The sequence below is a fragment of the Columba livia genome, chromosome 9, assembly GCF_036013475.1.
Source record: "Columba livia isolate bColLiv1 breed racing homer chromosome 9, bColLiv1.pat.W.v2, whole genome shotgun sequence".
NCBI lineage: Eukaryota > Metazoa > Chordata > Aves > Columbiformes > Columbidae > Columba > Columba livia.
In genome coordinates, this window is record NC_088610.1 from 5,659,789 (window position 1) to 5,679,996 (window position 20,208).

Sequence of the window (20,208 nt, forward strand, 5' to 3'; positions counted from 1 at the left end):
GGTACGGCGTTAAAAAAATAACTCGAAACATCCTCTTTTCGAGGCTCGATTTTTCCACTCGCCTGGGGTAGCATGGCGAGCGAGGGCGCTCACCCCTTGAAATGCCTCTAGTGCCTGCACACCTTCTGAAATTCAGCAAAGGCAAAAACGCACATACCCGAACCAAGTGGGAAAAGCACCAACTGCTTAATATTTGTATATTTTTTTCCCCTTGCTGTCATCAATCCTTAAAAGGTCACACTCTCTGCAGTCTCGGCCTAAATGCCAGTCTTGCTGTGGGAAAGCACCAACCTGCTGCTTAGGCTGGGTTTGAACACTCAGCAGCCGCAGGGACTTGAGCTGCAAACGCAGACCCAGCCGCAAACTCCGCACTCAACATACCTCAAATATACTTACGGGCAGTAATTTTTCACCGCAGTACCAATTAAAATCACGACCTCCACTGCTCACGCAAGCCTCCTGGCAGCATTGCGCTGGAGAGCAGGACGGCAGCTGATTATCAGGGTGTCACGAGGTTTAGGTCACAGCGGTTCCTCGCCGGCACGATGTGACGCAGCAAAAGTGGCGCTTGGGCTGGCAGGTGAAGGGACCTGGTGCTGTAATCGCACCAAACCACTAAATTAGAGAGTGCGACTGAAAAATACATCAATAGCTGGCACATGTAAATGTCAGTGAGCTTATACGGCACCACTTATACTCCAAGAAGTGCTTAATTTTCAGGATATTAAGCTGAGCAACGAATGCCAGCTGACTAATTTAGGCCGTTTTCACAGAACACTAAGAATTTCTTCATTAATAACCCCTTGAAGGATACCAGAAAATTCATGTAACCGATATAACGTCTAGGTGGTTATAACAGCAACAAGACAATATGAAACCTGTAACTTTTTATTAAAAAAAAAAAATTACAGCTTCAGAATAGATCAAACGTAATAACTTCTCCAAAAAATACCAAAAGATACAGTGTAAAGCATCTTCTCATTAAATACAAACTAGCATTTTTTGATGCATTGCATCAGTGTTTTGCATCTATGTTGATGCAAAAGAAGTTTTTGTTGCATCCCGGCCCATGGAAAATGTATACACTGAACAGGATGGCTGACAACACTATCTACTGAAATTCTAACAGTGGGACATTTTTTCTAAAAAAAACCAAAACAAATCCTACTAGTAATTAAGAAAAAAACCCTTAACACCGTTACGCTTAGTTTGCTTCTGCTAAGGTGTATTTTTCAACATTAAAAATAAGGGTTTAAGTACTATATAGCATCAGGATGCACTCTGACTTTTAAACTGCTACAGAAACAAAAGCCCTTCTACTGTCAAATGCTCCTCAACGTCGAAGTTCCCAGTAAATGCTAGTTAACTTGGAATTTGAGATTGAAACGCAAGGAAACCAACTCTGTAAGAAGTTAAATGTAAATTCGCCAAGAACAATAAAAGGAAATAAACCCACTCCAAACACCATAAACATTTCTGGATGCAGCAAGCCAACCATTCTTTTACCTGACTTTAACAAAATCTCGTTGCTATAGAACAGCGTTAAGTTCCTGGTCTGGAAGCAATTCTGAGCAGGTGCCTCATTTTTAGGGCTCAAATAAACTGCCATTGAGGACGCCCCTGTTGTAACCATTCTGCGGATTCTGATGCGTAAAGCTCAGCTTAAAGCACGTGGCTACGTGCTCCCACTTAATGCCGTACACAGGCTGGCAAACCAAGGGCTTTTCTTAGCAATGTTCCCCAGCTTCAGCCAGTTTCAAGGTGCCTGACCATGTCTGATCAGCTTCACATCTCACCTCTCTTTGGTTTAGACAAACTAGTGCCTTTAGATTCCTCACCTCCAGCTATTTGTAAGAGCCAGAGAAACTCTCCTGGGGCAAGATATGCAAGATGAGAATCCTGTGTCTCAGAGGGAAAGGAATTCTACCATACCACTGACTGTCTTGTGAAGTTGTTGTATTTATTCCTATGAAATTATTCAAAAAATGTGAAGTTATTGCATTAGGTTTCTGAAAAAACTTACAAAAGAAATCAAAAGCAAAAGTTTAAGAAAAAATAGGAGACAGACATACTCCATTTACAGAGGAGGATGATGAACTTCAGCTATTTGTAATACAAATTACTCTCGTGCTGCCCCTGCAGTATTCCTCCAATATGATCTGGACCACTTTGAAGGATAAGAGTAGAATAGTCTGCATCCCAATTACGTAATTCGGGTCTCAGCTAACAGCTTTATTTGTGAAAGTTAAGGATGAAAAACATTCAGTTTTCAAGAAAGGAAAAAAAATTGAACTTCGAAAACACAAAGAAATACAACTGATGCTCCCATGAAAAATGCCGCTACATCACTACCAAAGTATTCATGGACTGAGGCTCTGTGCCAAACTGCAGTCCAAAGGAGAGTTCATAGGCAGTCCCTAAAAAACCCTAAAATGGGGTTTGGAATGAAACACACAATCTTTACCATAACAGAGGGGCAAAAGAACAAAGACTGAGCACTCCTAAACAAACAAAAACCCAAACCCCAACTTTTAAAATTCATGTTTGTGTTTTGGTTGCAAGATGAACCAAAAATCAGGGTTTGTCATCAGCTGGGCCACAGAATCTTTTCCAATCAGGTGATGGTGCCACTCCAGCGGATCAGTTTCCCCACTTTTCCCCCCTCACCGCATCACATCTTTTACCATTGGAAGTAAAAGTAATAAAGATAGATAGCTCTGCCACCATCTGAGCAAGAAGTCCGGAGAATTTCAGTGACATTTGCTGTATTCTTCTGCCCACTTTTCTCTCGGTTTCTTAGGTAGGTGGGATCAGTGCTCCAGTCCATCTGCCAGGTTACCCCACTGTGACAAAACGGCTCCCTTTGTTCTGAGACAGCGCTGTTCTTTGTTCCTTCAGGATCCCAAAACGTTCGTTCAGTGTCATCCCTGTCTGAAAAATAAAGTCATTTAACCACAAACTTAAAAGATGTTAGGTTAACTTCATCAAAGTAATGGAGACAAGAACATTTTTTTCTTCATTCTGTATCATCACTTGACTTCTTAATTGCCACACATTAAAAAAAAAAGGAAGTTTAATTTGATTTTGCAATTTCCCGCACCATTTAAAAATCAGATTGGACATCGAGAGCTAACGTTTCTCAGAATTCATTAAGAACACATGGTACACAGTGTCAAGACTGAAAAGTCTGCTCAAACTGTGCTAAGTTAAACTGCGGACAGACAGACTGGAAAGAGAACTTTCACTATATTCATTTCCCCACACAGATTCTATGTAACTTCAAAAAATGCAGCATTTTAACCATGTTCATGCAGGCTGCTTTCCAGGGCATCCCGTTGACGCAGCAGACTGGAGTCGAGTCCGAAAGTTCAATTAATTTTACAATATAGTAGTAATTATTTTTGACACACTGGTTATTCATGGAAGGAACAAATCCAGACCCCATGTAGTTTTCTTCAGCTGATGACAAGAATAGCATCTAACTCTGTCACCCTGTAAAATTCCTTCAATGACAGCACTAAGATTCCTGCACCAAATCACCTGTCCTCATGAAACTTGTCAAAAATCGCTCATCTTTCAAGCCTTTATGTCACCATATCTGATTTTTTTTTCCTAGATGCATGGCAACAGTTGCCTTATAAATTCAGCTGTCACGATTCCGTGCGGGTTACACAAGTGACAGAAGCTCATCCCTGAATTACACACGCTATTCAAACACAGCAGTAACACCATAAGGCTTAAAAAAGTATTCAACAATTTAAATCCCATTTAAAGTATGTGGGCATGCAAGATGTGAACTAGAGGAACAGGAACAGCAAGTTAAGCTACTTGCTTGAAGTTACGTATCAAGTCAGTGGAAGAACTGGAAGTGGAAACAAGAAGTAGTCGCTAGTTCCCTCTTTCTGCCACCAGTGAGTCTGGGAGGAAAGTGCCTGGATCACTGGATTTTATTTGCCTTGAAACTACAGTTAAGGAAAGAAACTGCATTTACCTGTTTTCCAACACTATTAATATCAAACTGCAATGGAACCCCTTTGGGAATCTTCTTCTCTTCAGATTGGTCCCTTTTCATCAGAAATGGTGGCACAGGTGTACGAGTTAATCGTAACTTCTGGGAACTGTGAAAGAAGAACGTTACAAAGGACACAGTGAATACTGCTTTCTGCAATACAGCATTAATGCTGAGAAAGGTATGGATTTTTCAACAAGCCATTGGACCAGACTGGCTGAGTAGCTGGGGAGCACAAATTCGAGATGGTAAAAGGCAGAACTATAGAAGGGGAGCATTTGTTATTGTTGTCAGACAGCAGGTGCCTGACACGAAGCAATCTTATATTTTACTTCTCAATCCTACCAAAAAATGTATAATTTGCAGTTAACTACTTCCCTGAATACAAAAAAAAAATGGTAGTCTTTCTTACAGATAAAGTATTACTAATGAAAATATCTACTTGAGACTTTCAGAATAAAATGCCTCATGAAACAACAGTACCATCAACTTCCTAAAGACAAGTGCAGCAATGCTTTCTTTAACCACAGCTCTAGCAATACATGTATGAATCAGGGAGGAACTATTACCATCGTTCAGCAACTAGATGCTCATTAATTTTCATTCAGATACGGGAGGAAAACAACTGCAATATGGTCTGATTTGAAAGAGGCAGACAAGGCGAAAATCCACCAGCCCACCACTCTTTGACTCCATACACCACAACAAGCTCCCAACTGGGAGATTCCTTAAGAAATCCAGCTGTGATACTATTGATAGTATTGAAACACAGCTCAGAAACACTCAGAAGGGGGCCAGATACAAAAGTCTGCACAAGAAGCTGTGACCTTGAGGCCATCTGAAATACTACCTGCAAGGAACTTGCTAAATGGCTCAGAACAGCCATTTCAGTTTACATTAAGAACATTTCAGAATATTTTTGAGAACTCACATTGGGGTTATGATTGCTCCCGGGTTGTCAATCGATACAGTCAGAATCCCTCCACTTGTGGTAGAAGTTCGCCATCTAGTTTGAAAACACAGAAATCACTTCCAAAAACGTTGCAGAAATTTCAGTCAGAATATCTTTAAATGCGTGTCCAAAACGCTGGCTAGTAAAGAATGTACAAGCTTTCAGAATATAGGCCGGTACAAAGAGCACATGCAGTCAAACAATCTAAAAGAAGCTTGGCCACTGATTCTTTTATCTTTTACAATATCTAAACTTACTCAGATGAACGCTAGATCATGTGCTGGCAAGGTTTGCCAGAACCGCAGCACTGACTGAAACGTTCACTTCTTTAAAACATTTAATTTCCTTGCCAAAATGAGGCCAAAATGGTCTGTGTGGGGGGAAGAGATGAGTGTCCACTTGCAACCTGCCTTGCTTATTTCCAAACTGCTTGATAGGCTTATCTGTACATTAAATAAATGGAAATTACATCAAGAGCTCAGGAGAATATTGACATTTGAATTTTTCTTCCAGTCTACATAGTATTCATGAGTGGTAGAGATTAGTTTGATCCTCTGAAGCTACCACCTTATGCAAACAATCTCCTCCTGGTTAAATCTGAAGATAATTTAGGAAATAACTGAGAATAGGGAGAGATCACTGTTGCTCATTTGAGATGCCTACAGGGAAAAAAAAAATCCCATTCAATTATCATAACCAGGAAGCCAGAACTAAAATGAGAATCATATGAGTAACCAAACTGAAGTTTTCCAAATTAAATACTTACTGACGAGTTCTCTTTACTGTCTGATTATCAAGGTCATCTGTTGACTGCACATGGGCCTGCACCTGAAAACACAAAGACAGACACTGGATTTGAATACTGTTTCAATTCCCATTGTAGCAGCTGGAAATACAGCAGTTTAAGAAGAGAAGTTTAAAGCTGTTTGTACACTCAGTACAAATGGTGTTGTACTTTCAGAGGGACTTGAAAGATGACTATCCTATTACTGTTTTAAGACTCTGGAAAGAAGTTACTTTAAGAATACAAAATGATTTAAACAAAATTCTCAATGACAGTAACTTAACCAATGAAGAGATGGAAACATTTTTGAGGACTTAAGTCAGCAAACGTACACTTTACCAAGATACACCAAAGTGTTACCAGCCCAGCATGAAAAACCTGGCTAGTTCCTAAACTAATCAATGTTAACGCACATAATATCCCATATGCCACTAAGACCCATTCCCATTTCAAAGGACTTTGGTTTTTCTTCCTCCTGCTCCGTCTGTCATTCTGCAGTCCACACTGATGGAAGATGGGAGCTACTTACAGTCACAACGATGGCAGATGTAGAACAAGGGGACACATGAATACCGAGAACACCACTATCATTCACTGCACACTCCTTATTCTTTTGATCTTACTCAAAATAACTAGAAAATCCTTAAGTAACTAAAACAGTAACTTACTTCACTAAAATAAATGACCACAAAATAACTAAGATAACTAAAACCAAACAAATCAGATTCTGAAACATGGCTCTGGTCGATCCTTCACCTGAAGACAAGTGTTAAAACTACACAATGCTTTCTAACATTTATTTTAAAAGTAAAAATTAGTATATTGCAACTACCCCCAAACACTCTGACAAGCTCTATTGTCCCCTCTAAACAGTCCAGCTACACTGGAACAGGAAGAAAGACTCAATGGTTTACAGGGTTACAGTAACTGAAGATGACAAGTACATTTCCCCAGAAGAATCTGTGTCTATTTTCTGGTCTACCTCGTGTTCCCACCCCGATTTGATATTCAAAGTCAATTCATTAATACTAGTGTTACAGGACAGATTAGAACCTGTGGCACAATTTTGTAGTTGTTTTCAGTAACTTTTTTACCTTCAAGCCTCTTCTAAACAGGAAAGTTGCTTGACGAGTGTCTTTCTGTTGATTTAGTTTGTTTCCAATTCGAGCAAAAGTAGACGGTGTGTTATTCCTGTAATATTTATAAAAATATAATATCAAAGGCCCCACAGATAACATCTTAGAGAGACCACTATGAAAGTCAAGAAATTGCCAGCACATCCCTAAGGACACCTGCAACGCTGCCTCTTTGAAGCTGAACATTTCAGTTGCAATAAGCTTCTCATCTACTAGGAACAAAACACATTAGTCATAAATGGAGAAATCACTTGCATTACGTGAAAACCTAGCACTCCTATGCCACAGGACAGTATGGTTATTAATTCTGGTTTTTACTTTTGGTCAGTAGGTCAGTATCCTTCAGCACTTTAAGCATTGCTGGTTACATTAAAAAAAGGAAGTGTCTTGAAATGTACAAAGAAAGTTTGTTTATGGTGAAAATTTGCATCATAGAGACCAGTTAAGATGCAGTTCACAACTGACACGTTAATTGCAGCACCAATAAAACATGCAATAGCTTCCATGAAACTGAAGATGGCACCAGCTTCCACAAAGGCATTCTGCTTAGAGAGCTCACTAAACCACTACTGTCACTTGAAAGCTGCAGAAATCCACGTTGGCTATTTCCATATAGGCTGCCTATGATCTAAATGAAGGCAGAATACAAGGTGCTCAAAAAACCTGAGTGCTCCACATGGTAATAAATATCTGGCTTTGTATCAATACCATGTTTGTCCTATTTGGCTTCCAGATTTGTAAAACTTCATACACACGATAGCCTTGACCATATTTCTACTGAAGTACCTACCGTCTGCTCTTGAACTCAGTCCTGTCAAACAAGACTTGCTATGGAAAGTTGTCGAGAAGGGTTCAGAAAGCAAACTTGGTATGTTACCTTCTATTTAGCGGGGCAGGCCTCCTGAGGGCTGGAGCTTGTTTTCTCTGCATTTCAGATTGTCTCTGCAGGTTTGTTTTCTTTTTCAAAACTGGGTAATTCCGCTGTGCGTTCTTAAAAAACAACAAATATATATAGCAACTATGTATACTGTATACACACAAACTTTTCCTTTAATTTCCATTTACAAACTGCATATAGAATGCATTTGGATTTGCCTACTTTTACAGTCTAGTATAATTTGAAAATACCTTCATGAATTCTACATTCCCCTTCGCAGTTACTTTTTGATTAATATATCTCCCTAAACTGAGAAAATACATGCTCCACACCTATTTAAAACTACTCTTCTTCACAAACCCCAAAGCAATCCCTGTTCTACAATACTGAATGAGATGGAGCAGGCAACAACCTACTGGAGGAGTGAAGAAGAGGGAGCCAACTAATGGGGCTAAGTATTTTGCAAAACTTCCATTTTTGTAACAGGCACATGTGTAACACATGTTGGCTGAATCACTGGTTTGTAAGAAAGCAATGCAAAACCAAACAATTCCAGAAGGTGAGCTTTCTGTGTAAAAACACAGCAACTACCTCCATACTTGCACACAATAGATTTCTATTAATATACTTCAGTTTTCATGACTTGCAACCCCAGTAGGTGTCAAAAACCATTCAAACCTCGTCATTAACCACCTGCCTCAAAACAAACAAAAACTCAGCTAACACATCCCCAATTTAATAAAAGCTTGTACCACGTCTCATATTTCAGGAGCACTGTTCTGAAGCCATTGTTTCATTTTTTTAAATGTTTTTACATGAACCACTAGAATTGCATCAATTACCTTCTCGCTAAGTGGCTGTCTGTTCAGAGGACTAATTCCTTTGTGGGAACCCATTGCTTTCTTGGCGGCCAAGCCAGTTATAACTCCATAGGAACGCTTCTTCCCCGCTATCTTCTTTCTGCGGCCCAAGCGATTTTTACCATAATCTGCAACAAGCATGAAGAGTTCAACAATTTTTGTTGAAAGGAAAAGTTTATTGCTTTAAGATGCTATGCAGGCACTGCTTTGGCTGCACACTTCAAGCCTCAGAGCAGAAGCTATCACTACTCTTGAAAACAATTTGGTCATTCAGTTATTTTAGCAGGTCTGGCCCAAGCCCTGGCACACAATAATCAATTTCTCATATAGGTCACAGTTTTGCTTTAGATGGTTGCATTAATTTCTGTTGAAAATTTGTTATTTGACATGTCTACAGGGACAACTTAAGAGTTATTCCAGCATAGAAAACTACCAAAATACTCTGAAATTGAACTTCATCAAGTGCTGAATAATACAAAACCAAAGCAAACCAACAAACAACAGCTCCTCACCCATTCAGCAAACTTTAAATTACCAGTTTAATTTAAAGAAAAAAAAGCAAACAACTTCAAAGCTTATTTATTTAGATCCGGGGTTCCCAAGACATGACTTTAGGAAAAAGAACATAGCCATTTGCCCACAAAACCATATTAAACAACATACGAATTACATCACATTTTAAGTATTTTCAATTAGAAGTCTGCATGGCAGTCCAGACGGAACTGAGAATTGAAAGCAGCCTTTGAATATGAAAGGCTTGTAAGCCTGAGCTCTGTAGTACAAACATCTCAAATCTCCAGTTACAAGGGTTTGGTTAACCCTGTCTGGAGCCTTTTAGCTTCACGCTATGAATACAGACCACGCTTCAGTTTGATCCCCAAGTATCATCTCCTCTAGAACCTCAGATCACAAGATAAATTTAAGACTAAGGAGTCAGCTCTACAGCAACAGACACATCTAGTTTTGACATCTCTCATTTCATAGCATCAATAATAAATCTCTGCTTCTTCATGAGACAGAAGCCACCACATGAAGTAAATCACGGATCAGAACCCAGCTTAAGATAAACCCCTCGAGAAACTGCCATGAACCCATGTTTTGTGGATGAGCAGCAAATGCTCTTTTTTTTTTTTAATAGAAAAGCTGAGAAACAGGGTTACTTAGGCTAAAAGGGAGCTCATGAGCTCTGTGGACCAACCTCTGCTCATATAAATGACAACCCCAAAGCTGCACAGGGTTTTGTGCGGTTGCATTCTGTGTATCACCAAGGACAACTTTTATTTAAATGAACAATGTTCTTCTCTCTGTTTCTCCCCCTGAAAGCTGAAAAGAGTCCCAGCTCAAGTTCCTTTCTTCTTTGGCAGCCACTTCTAAAACCTTAAGGAATTGAATGCTGTTGATCATTTGTGGTTTCTGTAGCTGTCCACAAACAACAGAGGATTTGCTACTTATCAGAGTAACTTCAATGGCAACGGAGCAGCAACAGATCTATTGGTCATAAGCTACTAATAACTAAAATGCTTAGAAGAACTATTTAACGATACCTTCTGCTCAAGAAAATGCTATAAACAATGTTTGCTTTCGATGGGAGAAAACGTGTGGAGCTGTACAGGAGGGAGCAGTTAAAGCTATTCACAGCATTTCAACATAACACAAATCTGGCCATTTTAGAAAAAAATGTTTGCTTCCCTGCCCTTTTTCTAGGAAAAAGGAGGGAAGGTTCCAAGAGAGAAAAGTAACTGCCAAGACAGTTGTGTTCAGATTTCTGCATTTGCAGCTCAAGTTCCTCCTAAAATTCTAAATTTTAATACTTGCTGCTTTTATGCCCTTTGGGTCACGAACAATTGCATTTGAAAACTGCAGTGATAAACAGAAGCCTAAATGTTTGATAATCTACAACTTGAAAATCACTTACTCTTTCACCATCACAACTATTTCTTACACTTGGGCTGACTGACGTAAAATATTTTCCTGCACTGTCACCAGTTGGCTAAAGAAGAAAGAATGAAGTAACACTGCTATGTTGGCCTGTATAAAAAGCAAAACTCCTCTGAGTCTTGACATTCCACTGATCCCCTAAGACATTTGTATCTAAGATGCCAACTACCAGCTGCTGCTATAACAAAAATTAGACAACGAGAAGATAAAATGGAGATCACTGTGAATACACCAGATAGGTGTGTATTTATTTCAAACAAATGCTACTAAACAAGCAATCGCTTGTATTAACTTAAACACTTCATTAGCTTGGATTGAAGTGGTAAGCTTTCTTATTAGACAGTACTTTTCCATATTTTGATAACCAATACTATAAAGGAACTTTTCAAAACTAAACATAAGCAAAGTCAGTCTGTGCTTCAAGCAGGTGCTGGCCATGTACTGGACTAAAACCTTTAAAACTTTAGAATATGACTTCCTTTTGTAATAAAAATCCTGACAGTTACTCTGGGAATCTACAGTAAAGCTGTTATCATGCATTTTCCTCTCTTCACTCCCTACTTATATTATTTTTTCCCCGCTTTTATATTCCACTGTTACAACACTGGCTTAAGAAGGCTGACATGGTATTTCCTTTGCATCCCAAGGTTTTAACATGGAAAGCCAAATCAGACACTCCGCACTATCCATTTATATATCCCAGAGGCAGCATTACAGCCTGCAGTAACAGCTGTTTGGGGGAGGCCTACTAGAAGAATTCTACCTAGCAAATATAAATACATTGCCTCTTTTGCACAAAGCTGTCAGCTCTGACAAGGCCTCCACATTTGCTAATACACACGCTTTCTATCCACCTCTGAGAAGGAGCAAAGTATCAACACAATTTCCAAAATTAATATAAATTTAAAAAATCAGAAAGAAAGCAAATCCTTCCTAGAGACAAAAAGAGTCCCTCAAGCACCTCTAAGCTCCTCATTGGCCAAACATGTCAATGTTGTTCTCATACTGAACCAAAATCAAACATAAACGGATCACAAAGAACTGAATTATAATCAAAACTGTATATGAAACTATTTGAAAGACACAAGAACTGACCATGGTCAGTCCATACATTTTCATTAGGTTACATTTCAACTCAAAAGAAAATACTGTGCAATCCATGTTACGTGTGGCATACACACCTTTCTGCTGCTGCATTCCCCACTTGGAACCTGGTGCCCTGAACTGTCGAGTTGGATTCTGCTGAAGCCCTCTTTTCATTTTGGGAGAGTACTGTTTTCTCTCTTCTTTCTTGTTCAGTTTAATTATATCATCTGTAAGCAGAAAATTAAAAAAAAAAAAGATTTGACACATTGTAGACATATTCTAGTTCTGAAGAAAAACCCTAACAGGTTGGAGTCATGGGAAACAGACCAGTTAATCTTGTAAAGCCAGCACATACAAGTTAAGGTTCCAGAAATTTCTTCAAAAACCACCCAGTCTCTGTTAGTCTTGCAGTACTTCCTTTATAACATAATGCCCTAGTCAAAGAGAAGCAGTTGCACACATGCAGAACACCCAAGCGGCTTGAAAGATCCTGGCACTGAAGGACTACATTAGTTTTTGTATAGTGTTAAAAAGAAGGTAATCCCATCTCAATAACAGACTTCGCAGATTCCAGACAAAATGTCAATTCGAGCCTCGGTCCTTTCACTCTAAGTTACTAAAGAAAAATCACACAGAGAGAACTCAGCCTATCAGTTATCTTCCTATGGTCACCGAGGTTGAGATGATGGGGAAAAAAGCAAGCAAGACTTCTCTATCTGCAATCCAAAGCAATCACCTTATCTGTTATTCAGGGAAACAATGTCAAACAAATCATTCTTTGGTTTAAGAATATGTGCAAGATAATAAACTGATGAAAAGCAAACAGCAGGTCTGTCAAGTGCAAATCGTGCCACAGCAGTTTGATTTCCTTCACTCATCAGGTAGGTGGCTTTGAAGATAGGAGTAATGAAACGGCTGTGACATGCTTTTATTGACTGTCACCTTGTTTATAAAAACACCATAAAGAAAAGAGTCAAATTATGTTTATTGCTTCTAGATCATGAGAGCACAGCTGACAAAAACATGATGTTTCAGTAGAGATCTACCACAAACACGTGGACATCCTTTTTTGAGACAAGGGAGAGATGGAAATGGTGTTACCGTGTTTAACAGAGATCAAATAGACTTGGATGGGGTAGAACAGCGAAACCAGCATAAAAAAAATCATCACAATATTGTTATTCAATGTTTTGTATCCTGCTGAAGTAAAGCTAAGAGAAAATCAGGTTACTTTGCTGCAAAACTATATAGAATATTCAGGAAAAAAAATCTATTAGAGTAAGGAACACTGATACAGGTCACTGAGGGTTTAATTTCTATAGAATCTTCTGTACCAAAGGGATCATCCCTGGAGCAAGCATTCCCAAATTAACCTTTTTGTACAACAAAAGAAACCAAAGCCACTTCAAAGTTATATACTGGTCCAAAATAGCAGAAATGACCACTGCCAACAGCACTGTTCAGCCAGGAGAATTACTTGAACTTAGTACCACCAATAAAGTGACATTCAACAAAAACTAAAACTTCCAAAACTGTTAGAGCAGAATAGTAATTCTGTATAATGGCTGCTTCCATTCCTACGTAAGTGTGATACAAAACCACACATTCATACAGCACGGATCCTTGCTTCAAAGCTCATCTGCTCCATCTTAAATCCCATTTTTGCAAGTTAGCTGTCGCTGCACACAAGATTATACATTTTTAAACTAAAGAACTTAAGTTTCATCTATTCTCTTATTTGGGAAAATGAAGCATATCTGGGACATCACACATTTGTTAGCTGAGATACACTGAAGCACTCTCCTATCTTGCCTGAGACTGGAGATCAAAACTACACATAGAACAGCAAAATAATCTGGCAACATTATGAAACTGGAAGCTTAGCTTCAAATGAGTTGCATGTAACACACCAGCAACAAAAATGGGTTTAATCTTTATTACTACATGAGAAAATACTCAATATTAAGATCTAGATCTTAAGATTTCCTACATTAATGTTGTGTCTTTTTTTTTTTAATATAATGACATACGTGGGACAGATTTTTATCTTTGCTTACACCAGACCATAGAGCTTTCACTTGGGGATGTGGCAATGGATGGCACTGCCCCCACGCAATATTATCCCTAGAGGGAAACGAGGGACACACCCACTCAACATCATCTTAAACAAAACGTCACCATGACACCACAACAGTCCTTTGCAATCTGCTGTTAGTCAGTGTCCAGGACACGAAGCAGTGGCTAAACAACGGTTAGTTTGCCTAAGTAAGAAACATTAGAAAATATGAAAAAAAGAACTGGCCACTCACAATAAGTCTATTAATCTTGGTAACCTTGGAAACAAAGATTCAGCACACTATAAGTAAAAATAGATGTATATGAATGCTGTAATGCTACTCCACATTCAGACAAACCCTAAACATCATTTCACATCCCCATCATCAAAACAAAGAGCTCCATTGGATCATTTACTGAAGGAAAAATTCTACAAATCCTCTTATTTTCAGCTGGTCCACAAAAGCGGAGTCCACCCTTAAGATTCTAGTTCACACTGTGATTTCACTTTTTGAAGCCAGTCTCCTGATAGTACCCATCTACCATGCTCCAGTAGCATAGAGTGCACAAAAGCAATTTTTCTGGGTAAAATTAAACTGGGAGATGCACTCCAGGAATGCACCAAATGTGTCCCAAACTGCTGAGGGGACCCAGCGCACAGATCCAGAACAGAGCTCCTCTGAGATATGCCTTAGATATCTATATACCCAGATACCTAGTGGATGTCAGTTTCTCAGCTCTACAGATCTGTACTGAGGCTGTGCAACTTCATAACACACAAAGCCGATGGGAAGACAGAGGAGATTGTCACAGGAAACTATGTGGTGCAAACATTATGCTTGATCTAACTGCTAAAGTATCGCAGAGGGGTTACAAAGGAGACTTGCCATTAACGACTTCCAAGCCTGGGAAGAAAAAAAAGGCAAGGCCCACTGAGCTGCACCCTTCCCAAGCCTGCCCTGCCATTCAGAACCCTGGGACACTCCCCCAGGGCCACCCAGCAAAGGGCCCGGGCACCGCGGGTCTGACTGGTGCCAAACGCACACAGCGCCCAGGTCTTCGGTGTGCTCCGGACACCCAGCTGGAACAAAGGGGACGCACCCCGCCGAGCCCCGCTCCTCCCCAACCAGAGACAGTGCCCGCCGGGCCCAGAGCCTCGGGAACCCCGCCTGGGGCTCGCCTCCCGCCAACACGGGCCCACAGGCCTCGCGGCTGGGGCGCGCCCCCCCGCCGCGAGGGCGCTGTGGTAGGGTCCTGCCCGCCCCTTCCCCCGCCACACTTGGCGCAGGCCGCCTCCCCACACGCCCCGTTGGTTGCGCCCGGCAAAGCCCGTTGGTTCGTTCCGTCCCCCCGCCCCGGCCCTGACGCTTGGTTCAGCCCGCGCCCCTCCACCCTCTCCCCCAGAGCGGCGGGCCCAAGGCGCTCTCCCCACCGAGGGACATGTCGATCTTCTCCAGGCTGTCGCCGCTGCCGTTCCGGGCCACCGCCGTAGCCGAGGGGCCCGAAAGCGGCGCCGCAGCCCCGAACCCGCTCATGACTGGCCGCAGGACCACCGCCGCCTCCCCTCACTGCCGCAGCCACTGCCGAGCGAGCTGCACGCATGCGCAGGGTGCGGCTGCGCGTGCGCCGCAGCCCTGCCCCGCCCAGGCATTGGCACCTTGCGCATGCGCAGTAACTTCTCCTCAGCCCTAGCAGCAGGCGCCTGCGCCGAGGAGAGGAGCTGCCCCCGCTCGGGAGCCGGCGCGCTGCCCCCTGCCGGCCGGGAGGAGCAGGTACAGCGGGGGGTCGGGGCGAGGGGCGTCCCGGTGCCGTCCCCCCGCGTCGCCTCCCGAGCTGCCAGCCCCGGCGCCCGCAGTGCCGCAGCCCGCCCCGGCAGCTGTGGAGGTGCTGCGGGATGGGCCCCCGTGCCCGCTCCCTTCAGACCCTTCGGGGTGCAGCGGGCGGCGGCGGGGCCCGCAGGTAACCGGCTGTGCGCGGGCGGCCGGGCCGTCCGGAGGCCGCTCTCGGGACTTCTCCAGGGACAGGGGGCAGCGGGGAAGGGTGAGGGCCGCCCTGCCTCATCGGCACGGGAGGGCTGCGGTGGCGGGGCGGGGGGGACGCGGCAGCGGTGCCGCGGGGCACAAAGCCGTGCGCTTGGGGGGCGGCTGAGGGCTGGGGTGTTGCAGGGGGGTCAGCCGAGAAGCTGAAGGCAAGGTGACTTTGCCTGCGACCTCAGTGGAATTAAGAGAACTAACCTGTTCTGCACAAAGCTAAAGCCATGCAGGCTGGTTTTTAACAGAATTATGCCTCCAAACGTCAAACAGCAGAGTTCAAACCAGGTTCCTGTTTCAAAACATCATGTTAGGCTTAAAATTGCTACATAAAACAGAGCAGTGTGACTACTGATGTTTTGTTTGGGTGTTTTTCAGAGTTGTTATCTTCTCCAGATTTGGTCAGAGTTGCATGAGTCAGAAATTCAGAAGAGAAATAAACAATTTGTTTTTTGAACAAGGAATGTAGTGAAGGCTTTTTTCACTCTACTTGCATTCTTTGGAGCTGTGTGTATTGTTGGTGAGTCAACACAGGTACCTAGTGGTCAGCTGGCTGCTGCTGAATGACTTGTGACAGGGCTGGGATCTACCGCTTTTCACTCACTGGCATTTTCTTCATTCGGCAATCTCTTTATTAAATGTAAGGGATGCTAATTATCTTTACAATCGCTACATCTTGCTCATAGTTGGTTGAAATCAGTTGGTGAATTCCAGAGATAGTAAAGGAGGGTGCAGATGGACAGACAGCGTGATCGCAGAGGCTGGGCTTCCTTCAGAAACCAGGCAGTACGTGGTGAAAGGAAAATCCGTACCAATTTCCCCCGTTGACTGTGGTCACCTGGCACCACTGTCCACATCCCCCTCGGTGTTCTCCGGGAGCTGCGCTGAGGCTGCCACTCAAAAGTTGACTTCCCCCACCCTTGGCCTTCAGTAGGCTTTGCAACATAAGCAAAAGCATAACTTGTTTTAGGGTTTGCCTGCAGAGAGCTCAGTACCAAGACTCTAGGGACTGTATTGCGAATGCCCTTGGGCAGTAGTAAATGTTTCCATACCCACAATCTTCTGCACAACCTCCTCCTTGCAGCAGGAACACTCCCACGTTTCATTAACTGCCCACATACTCCATATGCTCGTTCACTGAAATAAATACTCCCTAGCAAGTATCCCTGCGGCAAATGCAATATCCTTGGTACCCAAGACACAATTAACTCCTCATGTGCAATCCTTTCTATGCCGGGGGCACCTGCACCTCAACACCATCCAGGCCCTACGGCAGAACTGCAGATCTTTTGGGGAATATTATCATAAAAAGCAAGAACGAGAGGAGACAGCTGAGGCTTTTTGGCCTCTGGTCTGTCCTGTACTACTGATTGTTGATATGGCCTCATTCTCTCCATTTACACTCTTAATGCATTTCTTCTCTTTTAAAATGAGGCCAATAACGTGCTCCTGGATGTTCCTCCTGCTGCTTTCTACTGAGAAGGAGAGAATGGCTCAGTTCTTATCACAGGACATCTTCAGCTAGTGAGAGGTTTCCCCTCAAGCACGAGAAGGTCATAACCATGGTGCTGGAGGCTGAGTTCCACCCTGTTTTCTTCTTTGTGTTCTTGATCTTGTGTTGACAGATTTGATAATTTATGCATTTCCCTCCAGATGACAAGTGGGATTTGATGACAAGTGACTGATGACAAATGGGACTTGAGGTTCTTGAAGTCAGGCTACATTTCAAAATAGAAGATGCTATAGCCAGATGTCCAATAAATACTAATAACAGAGGTGTCAAATAAAAGATTTATTAAAAAAAAAAACCCACTTTAAACCAAATTCATGTGATGCTGTATAGTGCAGCTCCATCTGGTGACTGTGTCACACTGATAAACAAATGTTCTGTTTATCCAAAACAAATATGCCAACTGCAAAGGTGGCAGATGCTGCCTGCCCTCGTGACAGGTGGAAGACAAAATCCAGATTGTACCACATCCATGGGTTGCATTTATTATCCAAACAGGACACCAGCTGTCTGCTGCTCAGCATAACAGAAAAACAGGCAAAAGTTCTCAGAGTGAAGAGTAATTTTTTTCTGTGTTTAAAATGGCTGAAATGCTGCCGGGACCACAAGGCAACCATGCAAACATCAGCTCTTGGTTTCCTGCCCGGCTCTTGGGATTGTGTCAGCATCCAGCCGTGTGCCAGAGCTTCCTTGGGGCACTGTCAGTCACAAAGGACTTGCACTTTACCTGTATAAAGTACTGTATAGCTGCAGCCCTGCTGCGTTTGCACCCACTGTGAGAAGACCGTGTGTGTAAAGCACCCACGGGCTGTAGTAAATGTTGGGGCTGGTTCTTCCCTGGGCTTTTCGCGGCTCTTCCTGAGCACTAGTTGTCTCCTCGCAAAAACGAGACTTTATAGCTGAGCTGCCCAGTAATCCCTGATATGGGATATTGTGGGGGAATTGAAAACTAGATGATGATACCTGCTGAACATCCTGGCTGGAATTCCTGGGCGGAGGTGTCACAATTACCAAACAGGAACCACACCCAAAGAATCAGGTGCTAAGCACACTCACATTTAAAGCCAGAGGGGACACTCTAGTGCGGGCTTGTATGTCGTGGGCTGGGGAATATCACACCTGCACTGATCCCAGAAATAGGTGAGCTATTTGAGTGCCTTCGCCCAAAGGAGCTCTGCTTCCTCTGGAGGGTTGTTCCAAGGCACAGGCACTGCCTCTATTAAAAAGAGCTTGTTAGTCCTCACATGAAATTGTGTGGCATCTACCAATAACTTCCAATTCTGCCTTCTCTGTGAGGTTTAATGAGTAAAGAAATTACATTGAGTCAATGACTCACTTTATGTCACCCAAATCTTCCCCAAACAGCAATCAGGTCTGGGAGATTCCAAATTCTGCTACTGTTCAGCAAAAGGATAAATACGTATATACTTTTATACATTTGAAATTGCTGGCTTTTATTGGCACTCCTCAAATTTTATGCTAGAGGATTACTCTCCAGTGTAGTCTCAGCACAGTCCCAGAAACTAACACGTCTGGTGTGACTGTAGGCTCTGTGTGATCTGACTTTTTATATGCTTTCTAAATTGACATGGGCATTGACAATAGTTAAGTAAACAGTGTCTATAAGTAACCTATGCAAAGCAACATAATGAAGCAGGGGAAAAGGATTTTCTGAAGAATATTTTTAAATCACTGTTAAACAATATCCAGGCTATTTCTGACTTGTGGAGCTAGACGAATCATTTAATTCCTGATTTAGGAGCTGAATTACATTTGTCAGCTTTGCCTGCATGCTCCATTTTACTAGACATGATCATCTAATGATGATTTTACAATGTGTCATGATGACTTGATTTTCTCCAACCTTTTTACTGTGAGACTCAACACACAGTCTGATGCCCTGACAGCAAACATGCCACATACAGCCAGTGTTTCCAACCCCTGTGATCAGTGCAGTCAGCTCTATGCAAGAAAATTTCTGCTTGCCTGGCAACCATGCTGGAAGTTGTTGGCCCACACTTGTATGCAGGATTAGTAGGATGTTTGGGGAGTCTTAGTCTCTTAATTAAGTGCCTTCTGAAAAACATCTTGTTATTACTTTAAGGATAGAGGTATGGCATCCTGGGGTATATTAGAAGGGGGGTGGTTAGTAGATCGAGAGAGGTTCTCCTTCCCCTCTACTCTGCCCTGGTGAGACCACATCTGGAATATTGTGTCCAGTTCTGGGCCCCTCAGTTCAAGAAGGACAGGGAACTGCTGGAGAGGGTCCAGCGTGGGGCAACGAAGATGATTAAGGGAGTGGAGCACCTCCCTTATGAGGAAAGGCTGAGGGAGCTGGGTCTCTTTAGTTTGGAGAAGAGGAGACTAAGGGGGGACCTCATTAATGTTTATAAATATATAAAGGGTGAGTGCCATGAGGATGGAGCCAGGCTCTTCTCGGTGGCCAACAATGATAGCACAAGGGGTAATGGGATCAAGCTGGAACACAAGAGGTTCCGCTTAAATTTGAGAAAAAACTTCTTCTCAGTGAGGGTGACAGACACTGGCCCAGGCTGCCCAGGGGGGTTGTGGAGTCTCCTTCTCTGGAGACATTCAAACCCACCTGGACATGTTCCTGTGTAACCTCACCCAGGCGTTGCTGCTCCATGGGGGGATTGGACTAGATGATCTTTTGAGGTCCCTTCCAATCCCAAACATACTGTGATACTGTGATGGAACCTTGTTCCCCCAAGTGCTGCTGAAGGACTGTACTGGTAAAACGAGTCCATAGAGAGTCTCAGGTCAAGGCGTGTCTTCATGTATGCAGCATCAGTGAGCAGCATATACTTATCATTAAAAGTAACAGAGAAACTTTCCGCTGTGCAAAAGACTAACCGTTGGTTTCTGAGGCATCAAACAGGCTCTGGAGATGTTTCTGGGCTTTGTCTTCTATAATAATCTGCAATTGACTGTTCTCAGTCTGCAGGCAGCA

General features: G+C 42.6%; 1 protein-coding gene across 2 annotated transcripts; it reads right to left on the bottom strand.

Annotated features, from left to right (window-relative positions):
• Positions 1-872: 872 nt before the first annotated feature.
• On the bottom strand, positions 873-15,332 carry FYTTD1 (forty-two-three domain containing 1). Of its 2 annotated transcripts, XM_065072903.1 has the most exons (10): positions 15,130-15,292; positions 13,952-13,998; positions 11,738-11,869; positions 8,601-8,746; positions 7,759-7,871; positions 6,840-6,936; positions 5,728-5,789; positions 4,941-5,015; positions 3,992-4,118; positions 873-2,931 (listed from the first exon to the last, which is right to left on the bottom strand). In XM_065072903.1, exons 3-10 carry the CDS (start codon positions 11,814-11,816, stop codon positions 2,836-2,838), a joined length of 795 nt encoding a protein of 264 aa, XP_064928975.1. In that variant the 5' UTR covers positions 11,817-11,869; positions 13,952-13,998; positions 15,130-15,292; the 3' UTR covers positions 873-2,835. The 2 variants fall into 2 exon arrangements, with proteins under 2 accessions (XP_064928975.1, XP_064928974.1); XM_065072902.1 differs by lacking the exon at positions 13,952-13,998 and having other exon boundaries at positions 15,130-15,332.
• Positions 15,333-20,208: the final 4,876 nt, after the last annotated feature.